The 20,167-nt window shown below is 43.6% G+C and overlaps 1 protein-coding gene and 1 pseudogene across 2 annotated transcripts; one reads left to right on the plus strand and one right to left on the minus strand.

The window, feature by feature from the left end:
* Window positions 1–362: 362 nt before the first annotated feature.
* LOC118104645 lies at window positions 363–6,827 on the minus strand (annotated as a pseudogene).
* On the plus strand, window positions 6,461–19,900 carry inka2 (inka box actin regulator 2). 2 transcript variants are annotated; one of them, XM_035152759.2, is made up of 2 exons: window positions 6,461–6,994; window positions 16,721–19,900. In XM_035152759.2, exons 1-2 carry the CDS (start codon window positions 6,899–6,901, stop codon window positions 17,969–17,971), a joined length of 1,347 nt encoding a protein of 448 aa, XP_035008650.2. In that variant the 5' UTR covers window positions 6,461–6,898; the 3' UTR covers window positions 17,972–19,900. The 2 variants fall into 2 exon arrangements, with proteins under 2 accessions (XP_035008650.2, XP_035008652.2); XM_035152761.2 differs by lacking the exon at window positions 6,461–6,994 and adding an exon at window positions 15,325–15,511.
* Window positions 19,901–20,167: the final 267 nt, after the last annotated feature.

Below are 20,167 nucleotides of genomic sequence, written 5' to 3' on the forward strand. Positions count from 1 at the left end.
TGAAGTGATGCACATGTAGGTCTGAGGGGAAAAACTCCAAAATCAAACCTGCAGCACATTTTTAGCATCAGAGGTTTAGTTTTAATCTCCATTGTTGATTTTTCTGTGACAGGACGAATCTGCAGCAACCAAAATACAGCACAAGTCCCAACACCACACAAAGAGCGGCTTCATTACAGGGACAATTATGTTTAGTCGTTGCTTGGACTTCAGTGTAAGCAGACAAGTCACAACACTGAGTCAGGGAGAGGATTATGATTCTCTCTGTCTGCAGTGATTAAGACAGTTTCTGTTGCTGCCTGTGCCGCCTACGATTCAGCGCCGAGTGATCTGAGGAGGCATTTGCTATAATCCACAGTGTGTTAACGCCGACAGCTGCATGGGAGGAAGAGGACACATGCACGAGAAGCAGCTGCAGGTCGAGGTTACATTCGGGACCAAATCGTGAGGCAGCACCATCACGAGAGCTGGTTTCAAACTGGACTTTTCAGGGTGTTAACACTAGGTTCCTGTGGTTTTTTTCAGAATGCACACACGAGCAAAGACCTTGACACGGCCTGGTTCCAAATCCTGGATGTTTCTGTTTTGCAGGATTAGTTAATGACTAAATTCAGCAAACAAACAAATAAGATAATAAGTTGCATCAGTTCAGAGTCTGACAATGAAAACCTGGGTGTGGTTTTGATCAAACTTTTGATTGACAACATCAGGCGACGCCTCCACAACTGTTACGTGTCAGATTCAAATGTTGCAGAATCCTGATTGGTGCAGTGAACATTATGAAACCACCTTTTCCCCAACGGGAACACGCCCACTTCAAACCAGTGAGAGGAGAAGAGACGAAACAGCAACGACAGAAACGTGTGAAATAACAACAGTGTAACTTTTAAGGCAAACAATGACGATATGTAGGAACTCATCACTGGGACTGGGACAATAAAATATAATCATTATCAATATCACAAAAGTTCAATATACATCGATATAATGCTTGTGCTTATAAAATGTTTTGCTGTGTGTGTGACTTTAAAAGTAATAATAATGTGATATTTATTAGGGCCCGAGCACCTCCGGTGGGAGGCCCTATTGTATTTCGAAGGATTTGTATTTCCCTTTTGGGGCTTTTTCAGGGCCTAGACGCTCAGATTGTTACCAAAGTTTGCAGGGAATTCAAAACCCCAAAAAGTAATTGTATTCTGGAGTAATTTGAAGTGGGCGTGGAAAAATGGCTCAACAGCGCCATCTAAGGAAAAGCCCCTCAGTTAGCTTTCACCGATCTTCACAAAAATCGTAGCCCAGGTGTATCATGACCAGACAAACAAAAAAGGTCAGAGGTGCAATTAGAAAAAAGAAACAGGAAGCCCGCCATTTTGACTTTAGTGGCCATATTGGCCATTTTCCACATTTTTACTTTGATGTACTTGTCCCAGGGCTTTCATCAGATCAACTTCATATGGAGATGCGTGTCATCACAACAAGATGGAGATGAAAACTACCTCAAAGATCGTACTTTTAGTTACTTTTTAGTTACTTTTTTCCTTTTAGTTACTTTTTAGTTACTTTCGTACTTATAGTTACTTTTTAGTTACTTTGGTACTTTTAGTTACTTTGTATTATAGTTACTTTCTTAGTTACTTTCGTACTTATAGTTACTTTTTAGTTACTTTGGTACTTTTAGTTACTTTTTAGTTACTTTCGTACTTATAGTTTCTTTCTTAGTTACTTTCGTACTTATAGTTACTTTTTAGTTACTTTGGTACTTTTAGTTACTTTTTAGTTACTTTTGTATAGAGTGCTGTACCTGGACTGGCTGTAGACACCGGGGCAGTAGAAGAGAGCCGTCATGACATACTGCCGTGGACAGATGCTGCAAAGCACCAACCTGATCCCATACAGAGAGGTCAGCACGAACACCAAGAGGGTCAGCAGGAAACTGCGGTGGTTTGCCTGTCCGACACAGCTGTTTATCCTGCAACACCTCAACACAAACACACAAACACAACACAGACCCACAAGACAAAGATCTGTGAGACCCAAGCTGACCTGGATATGTTGGCTCCATATACCTGCTGTACTTAAAATAACTCAGTAGATGTAGTATTTGAAGTTTACATTTGAAAGACTATTGAATATTTCCTGGTCAGACTATCATGTGGGTTATTCTAGTTTGGTGGTAATAGATTCAGTATACTCACAGTATATCATGCTTGGTTCTGGAGTTTCTATCTATATAGTAAATGTGAATAATAAACAGGAAGATTAACATCATATATACATTTTATTCTTTTGTCTTTGAGGTTGTAAGTCTATTGCAGACAATGAAACAATTCAGAAACTGTGCATGAGGTATAAAGAGATTTATAAAACTGACATCATCATCTTTAATGTTCTTGGCAGTGTGCAGTTCAGGAAAGTGTCTGATAAAGCTCACAAACAACTAGACACCCTGTCTTCCTGGTTGGCCTGAGACAGATCCCAGTTTACCAGTTTTCTAGTTCAAGTTTACATTTCAAGACATTTTTGCTGGGAGCAGTTTCCATTTAAAAATCAATCTTTGGATGCAAAGAGTTTTCACTTGAGCCCCCGCTCCCAAAATGTCTGTGCACGGCCCTGAGGAAACCAGTGGGTACAGTAGGAGTCTTTGCTTAAGACATGAACGTTGTTGTGTAATTACAGGGCAGTTATCTAATCTGTCATAATTCAATATTCACTTTCATGATGTGGTGTGAATGTACAATTCAAAGAAGTATAAAGATGTTATAATATCAAATCCAACCCACCAGACACAGTGGTGGTCCAGACGCTTGACGCAGGATCCACAGGAACCTGTGGATCCTGCGTGACAGTGTCCGGCCTGCGGGGGTCGCATTGTTTTGCACACAGAGCATCTGCTCCACTTTTCTGTCAGGGCAGGAGGAGAGGAGGAGGAGGCCGCTGATTGGATGGATCCATTAAGATGTGTAGAGTCCTTGTTAACCTCCTCACTCTGGCTGTGATAGGAGGTGGTGTGAAACCCTGGGCCTCTCTTGGTGTGAATGAGAGATCCGATGGTGAGGATCATCCCAGCAGTCACAGTACACAGTGCAGATGGCTGACGTCCCCACGCGGTAGAATCTCTGTGATGAAGAGGTAATACATGTAGGCCAGAGAGAACAGCGCCAGAGTGAGGAAGAAGAGGGTGCGTCTCCTCTTGCGGTGCGTGGCGTAGTAGTACCAGAGGACCAGGCTGGGCAGAGCTGTCAGGATGATGATGCCCAGCAGGTAGTGCAGCGCTGCGGCCCGGAGCAGCAGAGGCAGCAGCACCAGGGCCGGGATCATGGAGATCTCCAGGTTGTCAATCAGGGCCCCGAGAACAGGAGAGTGACATCCGCTGTGAGGGGGTTTGTGTCTCAGCCACCTGCAGCGCACACATTCAGGCAGAGTTACAAACACTTGAAAATAAAAAAAAACTTAATTAGGAATGATGCTAATACACTTTCATTGATCAAACTAATAAGATGATATGAGGACATTTCTTCACTCGGCCTGAAGCAGGGATTCCAAAACCTTTGAGTCCTTGATGCCCAAAATAACCGAGTCAGAGATATGTGACCCCCATTATCCCAAAGGATATTTTAGCTGAGCTTGTTCACAAAAAATCTCCCATGTGCAATGTTTCCTGTGGTGACACTCATCTGTCATAATCACCATGCATGGTTATTTACATGGTTTTATTCTAACAAGTACTTTTTTTAGCCTTTGGAACAATTATGGCTAAAATGTGATGTTGAGAATTGCATCTGTTTTATCTGGCTCCGGAGGCTTTAACTTCTCCCATTTCATTATGGCTTCCTGAAGTTCACAGGGCAACTTCGTTCTCTGGAGCGATGCACAAATGAACTACACCATTAAAACAAACTATTAGTGCAGGAAATATCTATGGAAATGTACTGACAGAATCTATAACACAAAAACACACACACGATCTATAACTTTGAAAAAGCACATATATACATACATATCAACATATATATAGGAGCAATTATCGTAATTATAGAGGGTTTACTTTACATCTGAATTGGCAGCAATATTTCATCTATCTTACTGTCTATAATGATATAAAACCACTTATCAATTAAAAGCAACTAATTAGGGCCCGAGCACCGAACGGTGGGAGGCCCTATTGATCGCTCTCTCCACTAACCGCAACAGGCTTCAAAATGCCTGTGCTCGGGCGCGTTAGTGCTACAACGTAGCCCTAGTTGATATTGATATTAAACTTATCTTGATATAGTTTTGGCCACATTGTTCAGCCGTATACTAAACAAGGACTAAACAAGATGAGGACTTGGTTTTTGGCTCTGACAAACTGAGATGGGTTTTTTACTTTTTACTTTTTGAATTTATATTGAAACAATCCAACAGAGATGAATTGATGATTCATCGCTACATTAAGTTTTATTCTCCTACCATGTGTAATAAAAAATAACCAAAGCAATTGAGTATCAACCCTGCATGACATTGAATGTTGAGATAATGAAACTGCCTCTGTGCTGCCATAGAAGTAATTAATTGAATATTATAGCTGCATTTGGCCCAAAGGAGCTGATCTACACACGTCTGATGGATCTGATGGATTCTTAGTGGATCTAAAGAGTCTAGAGCTTCTCCCTGAGCATAAAAACTCAAAGTGTCGTCGAAATCACACCGAACAGAAACAGCTCTATAAATCTGCTCTATATAAACACAGCGGACAACTATTATCAATTCTAGACTTTTAATATTCAAAAAAGAGAAAAGAATAAAACACACAAGTCAGTTAAAGCTTCTCTGTCTCTCAGAAGTTAAGTTAAGCTCAGATGATTTATTTAGTCATGCTCCGTTTCATTTCTTTTGGAATCTGAGACGCTTCTTTCCCTTTATCCCTCAGCATCCGTGCATCCATCTGGGGGGAAAAATCACAGACAACAGACCCGATATTACAACTTCCAGATGACAGGAGCAGGTCAGAGGGCAACAAGCTTCCTGACTGAGGTCTTCCCTGGTCTGGCAGCGAGGAAGTGGATGAAGAGTAGGAGATTATTATGGTGCACTATGGACTGTTCATATACTATATAAACTCCCTGATGTATTTTCTGTCTCTGTCGCCTCACAGCAAAAAGGTTCTTGGTTCAAATCCCGGTTTGGACGGGGTCTCTCCCAGTGGAGTTTGCATGTTCTCCCAGTGTGTGTGTTTCCTACAGATAGTCTTGCCTCCTCCCTGGAGTTGGGTTCATTGGAGACTTTAAATTTACTGTGAGTGTGAATGGTTGTTGGTTTCTATTCTGTAGTCCTGTGATTGGCTGGCGACCTGTCCAGGGTCGGCCCCGCCTCTCGCCCACAATGTCAGCCGGGATTGGCTCCAGCTCCCATGCGACCTTTAAAGAATAAGCAGTATAGAGGAAGGATGGATGGATTGACGTTGATATGATACTGATGCATCCCAAACCATCAAATATAAAATTTGAGAAATATCAACATATATTTCCAAAAAAAACTTTTTAACATTTACCAGATGGTTGTCTAATGCAGAAATTCAAAAACTTTGAAGAAAATGGTTTAAATTGGCAAAATTCGGCCTTAAATCACGAAGCACTTGTTAAAAGAAAAAACAAACAAACAGTAGAAATCTGACCAGACATTTAATGTGAACCTTTAGTGTTTGAAAAGCTTATATGATGTGATATGGACACATTGTGGTTAGTACTTTGTATTTAAATTCAATACTCAGCTCAAGTTTGGCTGTTGTATGGTTTCATGTCATCCTAAAGGGACGTGCACACTACAAAAAACACACTACAAAGAACACAGTACAAAGAACACAGTACAAAGAACACACTAACAAGCATCACATTTTCTTTAATGTGAGCATTTTGTCAAAGGATCATTTCTAAACAACACAAGCCTCCTTCAGTTTCCCTGATGTCTTCATATTATGTGTTTGTAAACTTCACGCACAAACCTCTCAGAAATGTCAAATCTATTTTTCTGAGTGAGGCAGAAGTAAACATCTTCCATCTTGTATAGGCAACACTTCCTTCCATAGTTAATAAAGTTTTATATCCGGGTCACACAACAAAAGCCTGTGGCTCAGGTGTTTCCTCTGTGGCCTCAGCAGTGAAGGAAACTGTCCCCATGGCTCAGCTCGGGACACATCTGTCTTCATTTAGAAACATCCTCCATAAACTTCCTCCCTCGTGTTGAAGCTATTCTTCCTCTGTGTGACTTACAGAACAGATCATTTACTTTAATTCTTTATGCTCTGTTTAAAAGCTCAAACTGTTTGATGTTTGAGCTTTAAATTCCAGCTGTGTCAGACTTTCTCTTTTTATCATTTCTGGGGAAATCTTTAGAAGCTGCGTGTGCACAAATCTGCTCCTTCCATAATAAATGATGCATCCACGTTTTCGTCCTGGTTCGAATGAGATCTGGTGTGGTCTGTCCCGAGAGGCTCTTCTCATTGGAGGAAATTGGATATGGGCAACGTAAGCGCTCGTCTTGAATGAGAAAATAGCAGAGGAACCCACACACACAGGCAGACTGACAGAAGCCACTGACACACACACACACGCGGACTGACCGAGTCTGTGGATGCAGCCACAACAAGGAGCGCATTATCATTTTTTTTTGGGAGTAAACACGTTTTCGTCATCAGGAGCTTTTTTTTATTTATTCCAGCCTTTTGCGTCATTACGAGCCGAGCGCGCATTCCTCAGCAGGATTTGCGCATCTCCAATTGCGGCTCGTGGTTTCTTCGCTGTTTCAGATTTTTCTTTCTGCCCGGGAGGAAGCTTCCTCACACCGGTCATGCTCGAGCTGCGACTGGCGACGCGTTTCATCTGAGATCCTCCTGTTTTCAACCAGGGCAGAAATAAAAAAGATGGAACAGCAGCAGCAGCAGCAGCAGCAGCAGCAGCTCTCCAAGCCAGAGAGCAAAAACATGGACGCGTGTCTGAGGCGACTGAAGCAAGAAGTGGTATGTTTCTATTGAATCCACTTTTATTAACATATCAACACTATGATTAACCACTTTATTAACGTCTGTTTTGAAATGAGCTGCAGATGTTTTGGGGTAAATTGGCACGCGTCAGGGCGCACGGACACAAACATGCATTCACTCATTAAATATACATTTCCCTCTCAGATGAGACGGGGTTTTTTTGCATTTTACTTTTCATTAGAATCTTCCATGTTCCAGACTGTACTATCACAGTTGTTACTTTCAGCTGGGGGGTTTACATGTGGATGTTTTAATCGCATTAATCTCCAGCTTTGGAACCAGAGGCATGTGTACATTCAGTATCCCCCTCCTCCTCCTCCTCCTCCACACATCTGGGGCAGATGTTTTAAGCTTAATGAGCTCTTCCTCTGCTAAACTGTGCTGTTTGAGTCTGGTTATACAGCTTCCTAAAGTAGATCCACGTATTGTTGTAGTTGATATAAATCATGTGTGGCAGTAGATGTGAGGTCTTGGCTGCCACCAGAGGGAGAGTGAAACAGCCACTCAAGAGTTTCATCACATTATTCTGCCCCAAATGAATTTGTCAGTCTCCCTCGTTTAATGGGCTCACATCTCGTCCCCCTGTGATAAACACATTTGTTTGATGGTGGCAATTTTAGATTCCCACTCCTCACCCCCATCCCCGTCTTTGAAATGTAAAAACAAAATCTGGAGGCTGCTGCTGCACCCGCGCACCCAAATCATTTGGCAGTGACACGTTGTATAGACCCATTTTCAAAGGAGCCTTTGACTGGCACAGATTTCATTTGGAACCATCTTCAAAGCAGCCACAGATTTCTTTTTCCTCCCTCTTTCTATCCACAGCCACAGAAAAGCATCAACGCAAGGCAGCGTGTTTTGCTGCATTATCTGCTCTGTGACTTCTTGATTCACGGCTCCAAATTAGCCACACGTCTGTGAAGTGGCACTCGTGATGGTTTCAGGGGAGCGGACGATGATGCCAGGCAGACGTGTTGCGTCGTAGCTGCCAAATCACAGTTTGGTAACATAATAGAAAAGAGTGTCGTGCCACGCCGGGGATCAATCAGGAGGAGCAGTGAGCAGATGCCATGGTTTTAAACAGCCGAGGCCGTCTCCCCCTGCCCGGGACCATGTGGGATGCAATCTGTCGTTCAGAAGACGAAGGGTGTCTGAGCCAAGGTTGTCACTTTTCTTTGCACTGAGTCCCATCCAGTGCTCACTGGAGAGCGGTAAACCGGCTCCATCTGCAACACAGACATAACACAAACATCTAATAACCGACTTGCAGCTGCGAGGGTGAGTCGAGGGGCTCTCCAGTATCACTTGAAACTAGGATTCAAAGACTATGGTGCAGTTTTAAAAGGACCCCGAGCCATTGTTTTGCATATTCTCGACCATTTAGACTTATCACACAAACCTTAAACCACAGGAAATCCAATTGCAATTCATGTGTTTTAGGAATTTGTGCATTATCCCACAGATATCCGTTATTTCACATTCAGCTATTTTACTTTATGGAAATCAATGACTAATCTCTGGAGTTGTGTGATGCGCCACACTCAATATCAAGTCTCCATTCATTTTTGTCAAACGTACCTTGTCGTGCACCATGATGCAGCTCGAGTGCAGCTTGATTTGACTGCACTACGTTACCACGCTGCAACTGTGACGAAGATTTACACGGACTTGATGTTCGAGTCCATTTCTCAAGTAGCACGACTAACTGCCCGAGCTGCCACTTCATTTGACTTCTTTATTATTCAGCCTGACGTTATGTTGATATTCCGCAGTGACGGTCAAATCAGACCAACGTCACTTTTTACGATAATTGTCTTTAGGGGGATTTTTACTGAAACCAAAGTGTCAAATCTTGTGTTGTGTTTGAGAAATGAAAGTGTACATGATGTTTTTCTTTTATGTGTTGTTATGTGTCTATAGTATTATAGAGATGTGAGTGTGGCATTCAAAGCCTGTGCAAAGTAAATTACATCACACTAGACGCCGCTAAAAACCGAATGCACCATCAGCTCGACAAGAATAGGAGTGCTTTATGAAAGTGTGAATAGTGTGTAGGGGGTCTGAGCGGTTGGAGAGATATGTGTGTGAGTGGGGGGTGGGGGGTCTAGTGTGTGTGTGGTGTAGTGTTAGGTCACGCTTGAACATTTGACCCTTGACCTGACAAGATCTCCGGGCTATTTCTCGTTTCTGCTGACCACATCCGACGCAGCAGTGACACTAAAACTCCAACCTGACCGATTCGCTTTCGGGGTCAGGAATTCTGCATCGTTTTTCATCATTTTTTAACTGAAGACAGTTTGTCAACAGGCTGTTAGCCTCCATATTTGTTCCTTTACCACAGACTTCCTGAGGTTTGTGTGTATAGTGGCAACAGTGAAATATTTCTTAGCTCATGCGTGAGTCACTATTCGTACAGACGGACGGACAAAGTCTTTCCTGCCTTCTTCGTGTCGGAGGTAAAAACACTGACTTGCCGCTGACACACCTTCGCTAAATGCAGGTTCCACACCTGCTCAGCAGCGTCATTCCAGACACTGAAGCATAAATCAGAGCTTTTCATATCATCGCTGACGAAACTGATTTTACAAGCATCACCCTCTTTTATCCCTTTCACACCCGAGGCCGGTTCGTCTGTCATCGTGGAATTCAACACCAAAGACGGCAAACCTGAGGTCAGCATATCTGAGAAAACATAGAGAAGTTAGAGTCAGTGAGTCAATGTTGAATGTTCTTTGGTGCATTTATGGCACGAGATCAGAAAAGTGTACACAACACAAAGCGGTGGTTTGACTTGAGGCTCATTTGTTTCGTGCGTCCCTCACGTCTCCTGTTCTCCAACCTGCCCTTCCTTCCCCTCGGCTAAAATTGGCCCGGCTCTTAGTGGCAGCTGTGGGGTTTCAGCGTGGGTGAAGGAGCCACAAACCTCTTACCAAGCTTCTTTTTCATTGTGGCAACGTGCACGTAAGCTGTTGTACCGCGGTTCACACAATGGAAAAATGAAATCACTGCCCAAGACGACACAAAGAGCAGATTTATTTCGGGATATATTGTTTCTAAACACAACAGAGTGATTTAGTCCGTTGCTGTGACCACACATGTGGCCCCTGCTGGTGAGTCCTCTCCTCTGTTTGCCTTCACTGGAGGTAAAATATGAGATTCATTTCTCATGGGTGCTGCTCTCACTGGGGTTTAGGTCAATATTGTGGCTTCTTAGGGTTCTTCAAATTACCTTTTGTTTAAAGGTTTTTGTTTTGTCTGTGGGTAAAAGAATCTGGAAATGTTTTACATCCAATATTGGAAAAGTTAAGTGAGTGTTTGGCCACTTTCAGGCAGCGGAACAAGCTGTAAACTGAATATTTCCAAATTAGTGTCATGAGCGTGTTACACAGATTCTGTTTTACTCAGTAATTACAGTAACTTTAGGTTGGAGTTGTTTTTCTGACCACCTGCATATGCAAGATCATTTTCACTCTCCATTCAACTCCACTTTGGTCTCCACCCACTCTGGTTGATAACATTGTCTCGTTTGGTGCCTGTAGTGACTGGAAACACAGAAATAATACAGAAAAAACCTGAAAAAGGCTGAAAATCAAAACAACAAGCTGAAAGGAAATACACTGCTGAGTAGAAAACTGCAGATTTGGATGATTTCATCTAGTGTTATAAAAATATTGAGGATTGTGTACTTAAATAAAGCATGAACTACAAAACACTCTGGATTCCAAGCTGAGCAGCTCAATAATAAACTTGATAAATCATTTTCACACAGCATGAGTTTGCCAATACAATGCTTTATAGCTGTCACAGACACATTCACCCCCGATATATTAACTCATGCTGCACAGCAATCACACACATTGTGATTTTGCAGTATCTGCAAGTATCTGCAGAAGGAACATCACACAAGACGCTACGACTGTAGAACTGGCCGAACACTTTGCCCACACACAAGGTGCTGACGTCAACTGCTGCGTTATCAAGTATCAATCTGACAATTAGTGCTTCCAGAGAAGATTTACAGCAGCGAAGAACACAGACCGAGTGCCAGACTGTCTCCAAATATCGTCTGCCAAAGATGACGATATGGATCCTAATCATCCCGCGTCTCCCACAGCAGCAGCGTTTACGTGATGGCGTAAATGAGCTTTAGCAGGAAACAAGCTATTAAACCACCTCCCATCTCTCAAAAGGTCATCGGGGAGTCTTTAGCTTGGCAGCAGGTCACTGACACAGATCTATCACTGTATCTCTGAGATATGGTTTTAAAGGGACAGTTCACCCTATTTTCCAATATTCCTAGAAGTACTTCCATATTGGACATTTTGGCTTCTCAAGATTCAGCTCAAGTGAAAGATGCAGTATGGAAGGAAATGGAAAGTGAGGTTGTGGAGGTTGGGGTCGAGTTTGTGTAGCGTTACAAGTAGTTTTCCTTTTTTAAATCAACAGAAAGTTGATCTGACCCTTATGTGACCATCCAACCACAGCCCTGGCAATGGATGTAGAATGGCTGGATTCAGTGAGGTGTCTTTAGATCCAGTCCTCTGAGAGGATCCATTATACTGTACAGTTCAAAATGTATGACAGTCAGAGTCAGTGGACGCAGCCTATTGAACAATAAGTGTAAATTCTGTCTATGCTTTAATGTCTATTGTTATCAACCACTTTCCTTTGTTGACCATTATTCACACTTGTTCAGCTCTTGAACGTGACCCTGAGGACGACCACCACATGAGCTCTTTCATCAAAGAGGCCTTCACTGCCGCGTGCACAGTAATTCATTTCTCTCAGCGACTGCTGCACAGCTTTATTGGCCTTTTTGATCACGACCCCGTGGTTGTGCACAGCGGTCTGTGGCGTGTCCAGCACTGAAGTCACAGAGACCCTCTCTGTATCCCCCGGACAGAGACCCCTGTTCCTGTCCTTGACCCACACAGCCCACCATTCACTTTTAATTAGGGGTGGAGGTGGTGGGAGGGTGGAGTTCACGTCGCTGCTGCTGCTGCTGCTGCTGCTGCTGCTGCTGCTGCTGCTGCTGGCCAGCTCCCTCTAAACAGGAAGACCTTTCGGGCCTGATAACCTTGGCCTCAGTGTTCCCTCCGCCTCCAGCAACAGGCAAACAACAACAGTGAATAACCTGCATTTTATCACCAGAATAGAGCAGCGGCTTGTTTTTGATTTTCTTATTTTCCACCTAATAATCCAGTCAATGTGCATGAGCGAGCACAACATGCACACACACACACACACACACACACACACACACACACACACACACACACACACACACACACACACACACACACACACACACACACACACACACACACAAACACACACACACAGACTTCACTGAAGCGAGGCGAGTCTGGACATGTGTGTGGACGTGTGAGAGCAGCGTGTTTGCACAGTGACTTTATTTTTCCTAGCGAAAGCGAGGGAGGTAATATCAACGCAGAGAGCTCGATCATCCAGACAGCGGAGGAGAGGCATTGATTTATTTATACTTTGTGGTATTTAATTCACTTGCATGCATATTGAATGGGCTGTGGATGCATCTTTACACAAGATCGATCTTGACACAAGGATATAAAATAAATAATCAACAATCAACTCATTTTTTTCCTTTTAATTAAAATGTCCAGAACTTTTTAATAAGCCTCCATTCAGCAGCAGGTCGAGACCGTCAGCCATTGTGGTTCAACTTTGAAGCATTCATTGCTTAATTGGCAATTATGTCTGGTTGGCTGGCGTCACCGCAACCATAAGAAGAAGAAAAAGCAAAAGGGGGGGGGATCTGGACAGTCCCAGTTTCTCTTTCATTCATTCAACAGATTTTCATTTTGCTCGCTTTGTTAAAATCATCTTTTTATAGAAAGACACGCTTGATGGATTAAATGGCCATAAAACTTGAAGGCTTTGGTTCAAGAAGAAGAGATTTAGTTTAACTTCACAAAACTGGGTTAATGAGAGTCGATGTTTCTGGGCTGTGCAGCCTTTTCCCCGCAGCCCCAGTGTCATCCCAGTTCTCTTATTTAATTTGATTAGACATTTTTTCCTCTTTTTCTCCTGGTTAAGACCTCTCGGTGCTCGTGTCACTTCAGCGTCTTCGTCCTAATGAGGCTCTCGGCTGATTCACACGTTAAATGAGACGTCTCAGGATGAACAGAATCTGTGTCTGAGCTGCAAACTGCTGCGTTATTTTAGTTTGAACACAGTGAGCGTGAGGCAGAGCGAGGGTTGAAAAGGTTGACGTATTTGGGCCACAAAGTTCAGCCCTGAAATGGCAGCGCCTGGAGTGAGTCGGCATGGTAAAGGTGCAATAATGGGATTTGGTTTACTACTGTTCCTCTGTTCCCCCAGGAAGCAATATGAATTATTAACATCGTCTTAGAATAGAAATGCTAGTAAACAACTCAGTGAGTTTTAAATAACTCAGGGAGGCGCTTCCGTTTTTTGCATGCAAGCGCTAAATCAGGGCGTTTTTTTGGTTAGCATGTGCAAACAGGTGCGGGCTCAGGCTGCATGAAAAGGGTCTGTTTGGGGGGATATCATTACAAAAACAAATTTAATACTTAATTGGTGCAGATTTCAGCCGCGGCTCAGAGTGCGGTAAATCCCTCAGATGATCCCGGCACAAACTGTCTGTGTGTGTGAGGACGTGTCAATAACACACGTCATCCCGGCTTTAGACTTGTTGACCTTTGATGTGCAGGAAAAGAAAACCATAATTATGCCCTTTTTTCCCGGCCTCTCCCAGGGCGCAGACAATTACAGCTAATGAAGTCAGCCATATTTGGAAGGCACCGCGACAAGAGACAACCTGATTGTGCTAATTACACGTACCTTCTCCGGCTAATTTAGCGAGCCACCGGGAAGCTCTTTTGTTCCGAGCATGTGCACTGATAGGTTTATTATCTAATCTCAGAGGCTATTGACGCCCCCCCCCCCCCTGCACCTACTCAGCTTTATGTTACTGATGAGCCAAGTGTTTTAACCCTGAGGTTTACTGTTGATGGTGCAGCGTATTGGAAAAGCGTCAAGGTTCTGCACAGGCCAAGTTAAATAGCCTGCGAGTAAAAAAAAGAAGATTAACCGTGAACCATTTAAAATGATGAATTAAGCGATTTATCAAAGCAGAAAGTCAAACGCTCTCCCACACCAGACTCTTTGATTAAAGGTTTTCTGCTTTTCTGTTTCTTATCATTCACCTCCGCCAGCGAGGTTGTGTGTTCAACCCAATTTTTTAGTCTGTTGGTTTGATGGAAGGATGTTGTATGGGTTTGTAAAGAAAGAAACCATTTATTTTGCATGCAGATCTGGATTGGGCTGCAGATTTTTTTTCCACTTTCCATTTAATATTTTCGTTGATTTCTTAGAAAATAATTAAAGGATCTTGATAAAAAAAATATATCAGGCATGTTTATGGGACTGATAGTTATGGGTTGGTTCAATTCATGAGGGGACTGGGGCCTAAACTTAGTGAAGGTATACAGGTATGTGCTTTACTCACTTTTAGTTTAAGCGTGTTCAAAAAAGCAGTTTTTAGACATCACAATGGACTGTGAACAATTGTTATTAAATAGATCATATAAATAATATAAATCATATAAATCATATAGCCTCCTAAGATATAAATATAAATCAATAAAGATCAAAACTCTTAGACATAGAAAAACAGTATTATAAAGGTTATTGATTTTTTTTTAGACCCAAACTAAAACTAGGCAATGATGCTCATGGTTCAGAAGATTCAACATTTAACCAAAAGAGTCTGTGCATTGAACAACAGTAACAGGTTGGACAAAGATATTTAATTTCTTTGAAAATTGTAGTTTAAACGTAGTTCAAGGACATACTTTTCTATAACATTTGTCTATTTTCCCAGAAAGCACTTGTTCTCTAACAACCCTACCTTCTCTCACGGTGCTTATGGGACTCTTTGTTTGCGATGCTATACTGCCAGTTGTCAGACAGAGATACTTTTCCCACCCGGGGGGCAACACAATCACTGCTCCCCCAAGATTAAGTATCACAGCCTGGTGTTACACCTATCTCTCTACCCCCTCATGTGTTCTTATGGTGTCATCCATAATTGAATCCATCAACAGTTTTCTCTCCGACATATAAACATATGGCGAGGGATCCCCCCCGCCTCCTCCCTTTCCTCCCTCCCTCCCTCCGTCCCCGCTCATCCGGCTGACTCTCACCAGCCCTCTCACTATCTCCCCTCTCATTGTTCAGTCCCGTTCCGCCTGAGTAAACGCCGCCCCCCTCCCCTTCCACCTTCCTGCCGCCATTTGGGGATTATGGTCTAGACGGGCCACGCTGATTGGCTGTCACACCCAGCGGTGTCCCCCGATTGGAGAGCGATACATATAGGGGCAGGCAGACTGCTCTGTTTGAAAGGTGAGAGATGGTGACAGGCCCTTAGAGGTGCACACTAACAACAACAGAGAGACACACAGGGACATCTATACCGCTGCTTTATAGAAGGTAAGGTGTGGTGGTTTTAATTAGAGTAATTTAATATTTCTTGGCATTCAGTTGAAAGAGGATTTTTTTCCCCAGGAAGTTTTTTTTATTTAAACCAGTCAAATAGTTCTTTCTACTCACAGTTGCAGCTTTTATTTGCATTAATATATTTATATATATATTATTTCTGTATAGTTGACAGTTGCTGGTTGCTTGGTGTGAATGTTCTGACAGCTGGATTTATATGGAAAAGACATTGTAATCCGCTCTAGATGAGCTTTACAAGTTTCTCTCACAACCTGACACTGTTTTCAGAATTTCTGACATGCCTTCGCTCGTCTTTCTCCAGTTGTTCATGAAAAGGAAAAAAAGGGGGGTACGACTTTCGTCAGGTTTATTCTTTATTAATTTGCTACCTTAACCAATATGCAAGTTCTTGGATGATAGAGGATAAACCTGTTGGATCAAGAGCACAGAGTCAAAGTCTGGGTCACGGTGTGCAATGATTCAGGCCTGCGAGTTGTAGGTCAGGATGTTGCCTCTGGGCTTTCTGTCTGCCTCCAGGAGGAGACGGTTAGTCAGGTCACATGACGCGGGCTCTTAAACAGATGAGAGCGGAAGGAGAGGAGGCGGAGGAGGAGGAAGATAAAAGAGTGTGTGGTTACTGCTGCACAGAGGGAAGTACGAGTGACGACAAAAAGCTTGGAGGAGAAAGCAAATTTCAAGTGAATTCAAGTGGAAGGATAGAAAAAAAACACTTGAAAGAGAAAGAGTAGAAGAGTGAGGGGAGAAGAAGCGAGACGGTCGTCTGTTTTACAGCTGCCACGGGTTGGATCCTGTCTCATGCGCAGGCCATATGGGACCCTGGCCTGTCATCCAAAACTAGGTCACATGACCCATAATTAAACAAGGTGCAGCATGAAAAACACGAGAGAGGACGACAGAGATAGAGACAAAACGTATTTCTGTCCATTGCTGGGATTTCTACTCATTAACACATTTTGAATGCTTCTGATAGTGTCAGTTGATGGTGCGTAATTAGAATCTGTGCCGGTGCCAAGATAAACGATGAATAAGAGTGGGGATAAATCTTTGATGGATGAGATGGCCGCTGCAGGAGTCAAATGATTTAACTGATGAGCTCTACAAGCTCCTTTATCGTTAAGCTCAAGTACACATTTGCTGATTTCTATCCCTCATCTCATCATTGTTCTCTCTGTCTCCCTGCAGCTGTCCATGAAAGAAGCCGGAGATGGCCTCCACGCTCAGATGAATTCCATGATGGGAGCCCTCCAGGAACTCAAGCTCCTCCAGGTTCAGACAGCTCTCGACAACCTCGACATCTCAGGTCGGCCCATTAACCGAGGGATACCACATCCAGCTCCATCGGCTGCTCCTAACGCATCAGCTGCAGCAACTCCAGCTTCAGAAAAGGATAACGGGTCCTGCTTTAGCCAGAGCCTGCCACTGGAGCCCAGCCCAAGTCCAATGTCAAGTCCAAGGATGTCTTTGGAGAGCAGAAACACCTTCAGCAGGGATGGCCCAAGCAGAAGCAGCATGGGAACCTCGTCTTCCTCGGCATCCAGTCTGCAGAGTGAGGCAGAGAGAAACTCAATAACAGCAAGAAATGAGAATGACCTTGTGTCAATACCCAAGCGTTGGTCAGGATACATGGCCCCCCAAGTGGACTTCTACGGACCGATGGTGGGAAACCCCCCACCAGGGCCCTACCCTCAACCACAGGCTCATGCTCAGGCTCATGCTCAGGCTCATGCTCAGGCGGTGGATCTGCCTGGCATCCTGTACAGTCTCTCCAGGGAGGGCCCTTCGCTAGACAGCGACTACTCCCAGGACAGCACAGATGACCCCAGCGACTGGACCTCCTCGCTCATGAGCCGTAGCCGCAACCGTCAACCGTTAGTGCTGGGCGACAACGTCTTTGCCGACCTAGTGGGTAACTGGCTGGACCTGCCCGAGGTGGAGAGGGAGGAGGTGGAAGAAGAGGAGAGGAGGAAGAGGAGAGAGGAGAGGACAGCAGATGGTGAAGCAGACAGACCGGACACCCCTGCTCATCCTCTCCGCCTCAGCCGCTCGCAGGAGATCTGCAGGAAGTTCTCCCTCACCACAAACATCTTCAAGAAGTTCCTGCGCAGCGTTCGGCCCGACAGGGACAAGCTGCTCAAGGAGAGGCCTGGCTGGATGGCTCCCGAGCAGCCAGAGGGCGACCTCTTCAAAAGACCCAAAAAAGTGGTTCCTAAGAATTCGAAAGGCAGCTTCTACCTGCCGTTCTGGGCAAACGGACAGCAGGGCAAAGGCAGGCCGTGTCCACATCAAGCAGAAGCAGAGAGGATCCACCAACATCACTTCCCCCACTTTTGCCAGCAGCCATTTGCAGGGATTTATTTAGACAGGAGACAGCCAGAGACTGGTCTGGACAAAATGCAGCCCTTGTTTGACTACAACACAGCTGTGTGGGTCTGAGAGTCTCCGGCCAACTCAGCGCCGATGAGGCCAGACCGAGTGAGTGACAGGTGCTGGGGATATTTAGCTGAGCGGGAGCGGAATGAATGAATGACTGAATGGACAACTGCGAATCTTGGATACAGTTATCTTCCAAAATTGAACCGTTGAACTTCACGTCCGCAACATGACTCTGCTGCGACTGAGAGATTATCAGGGCAACGCTTTGTCTGACAATCCTTAAAACCTCAACCTCGTTTGCTGTGTATGTTTGAGCATGTGAGTGTGAGCTGGAACAGAGAGAAAGACTTTTATGCAAGTTTTGTATTATTCAATGTTTTTCATGTGTGTATGCATGAATGACTGGTTCTTAAAAGACGGTACGCAGAGAAGACATCTTTCTCAGAATGTCGCCTCACTACGGTTCTTTATAAAAGACGTCCACAGACTTTCACTTCTATGCTACAGGACACACACCCATATCTCACTTCTTTGCATCTATGAATAGAAACGCCAACTGTTGGATTGCATGGTTACTGTTTTTATAGTTGATGCTACAAACAGCTGTTACTGAACGCACTGCCACTAAACACTCTCCCTTTTGTTTCCAAACTTCGGAAACTCAGGTTAAACTCATCCCGTCGGTCTCGCTCACTTTGCTCAGGGATTAAATGCAACACAGGAGGAAGCTCTGGGACGCTGCCACATTTAAACGTGGTGTATACACAGTGTAGAGGAGTCTTCCTTCATCCCATTTAACCCAGTAAAACAAAACAGCAACGCAGTGCATGCCTCGTCCAAAGATTGTCAGTCCACTTGGTTTGTTATGCAGAGAGAGGAGGGGTGAAGATGGCACAGCCAACCACGAGTACCGACTGACTGCCATCTGGTACCAGGACATTATGTAAAGCTTGTTCCCGCCAAACGCCGGAAGAAGATGCAGAACAGTTACAGTTAATCCCGAAGCTCTGCAGATGAACTGAACTACAGTGATTGTGTTACACACTGTATATACCAAGGTGAACACATTTCAGGGCATGAACAGGGATGAGACGGTTGAGACTGGAGGTTAAGATCTACTGTCTCCTTCTAAATGTACAGAACATTGTACATATTTGCCATCAAGCAACCGGCAGCAATAACAGCCATTTTCGGAAATATCTGATCGCATGATTTTCATTATTCTGCACAGATAAATGTGTGTTACAGTTACATTACAGTTCTTACATGACACGTGAACAAAGCCACCACACTTGTACTCAAACCACAGACTGACAAGTTCATCTCTAACCTACAATTTCTATTCTGTGGTATCATAATAATCCGTTTCAGTCTTGTTTTCATTTTCGAGCAGTTTCATAACAGTTAAAAACAAACTTCCTCCACGAGTTCATATAAAAATCAGGATTCCCTCAGGTTTACAGATGACACTGCCCGCTCTCACTCTAAAACGCTTGTTTTTATTGAGGACCACTGTTATGCAAGGACAATCTGATACCACATTCTATTGTAATTTAAAACAAACAGTCCAATTCACTCAAGTTTTAAATGTGATGCTGGACCAATCAACTTAGTCTGAGGGGATTAGGCTTTGGGTCTTTCGAGTGTCTTGGCCAGTCAATCCATATGGTGTCGTCTAAGTATTCAGGTCAATACATACCACATATTCAGAGGGTCCAACACACACACACACACACACACACACACACACACACACAGTTTCTGCTGGGTCAGTTGTGCCATGAGACACAGTCTGAGATAACTTATTACACGGTATGTGTATGTAAACAAGACATTTATTTCTTCCTATTTACATTTGTCTAAGTGTGTTTTACAGCACTGTTGTTGATATTTTTTTCATCAGGGTTCTGCGAACCTTCGGTAGTGATTCTGTGTCGTGTGCACTGTAAAACTGACTCTTTGTTAATTAAATGTGTTTTCAGAAAGAAATGTTACTGTCTTGTGTTAATGTTTCTTTATATGTGAAACAACATGCGAGTTGTTCAAGTGTGAAGCTGAAACTTCACATCAGGCATTTGGAAAATGGAATCCAGATTTTAAAAAACAGGCTGGGTAACATGGTTGAAATCAATATCACGATATTAACTCATGTTCATTTGGACATAGTTTTAAACCATTGAAAAAACATATCAACTATTGATTCCTTACTGTATCCATATTATGTCAGCCACACATTGGTGGTAGTTTCAGGTTTCT

This window comes from Hippoglossus stenolepis, chromosome 3 (assembly GCF_022539355.2).
Source record: "Hippoglossus stenolepis isolate QCI-W04-F060 chromosome 3, HSTE1.2, whole genome shotgun sequence".
NCBI lineage: Eukaryota > Metazoa > Chordata > Actinopteri > Pleuronectiformes > Pleuronectidae > Hippoglossus > Hippoglossus stenolepis.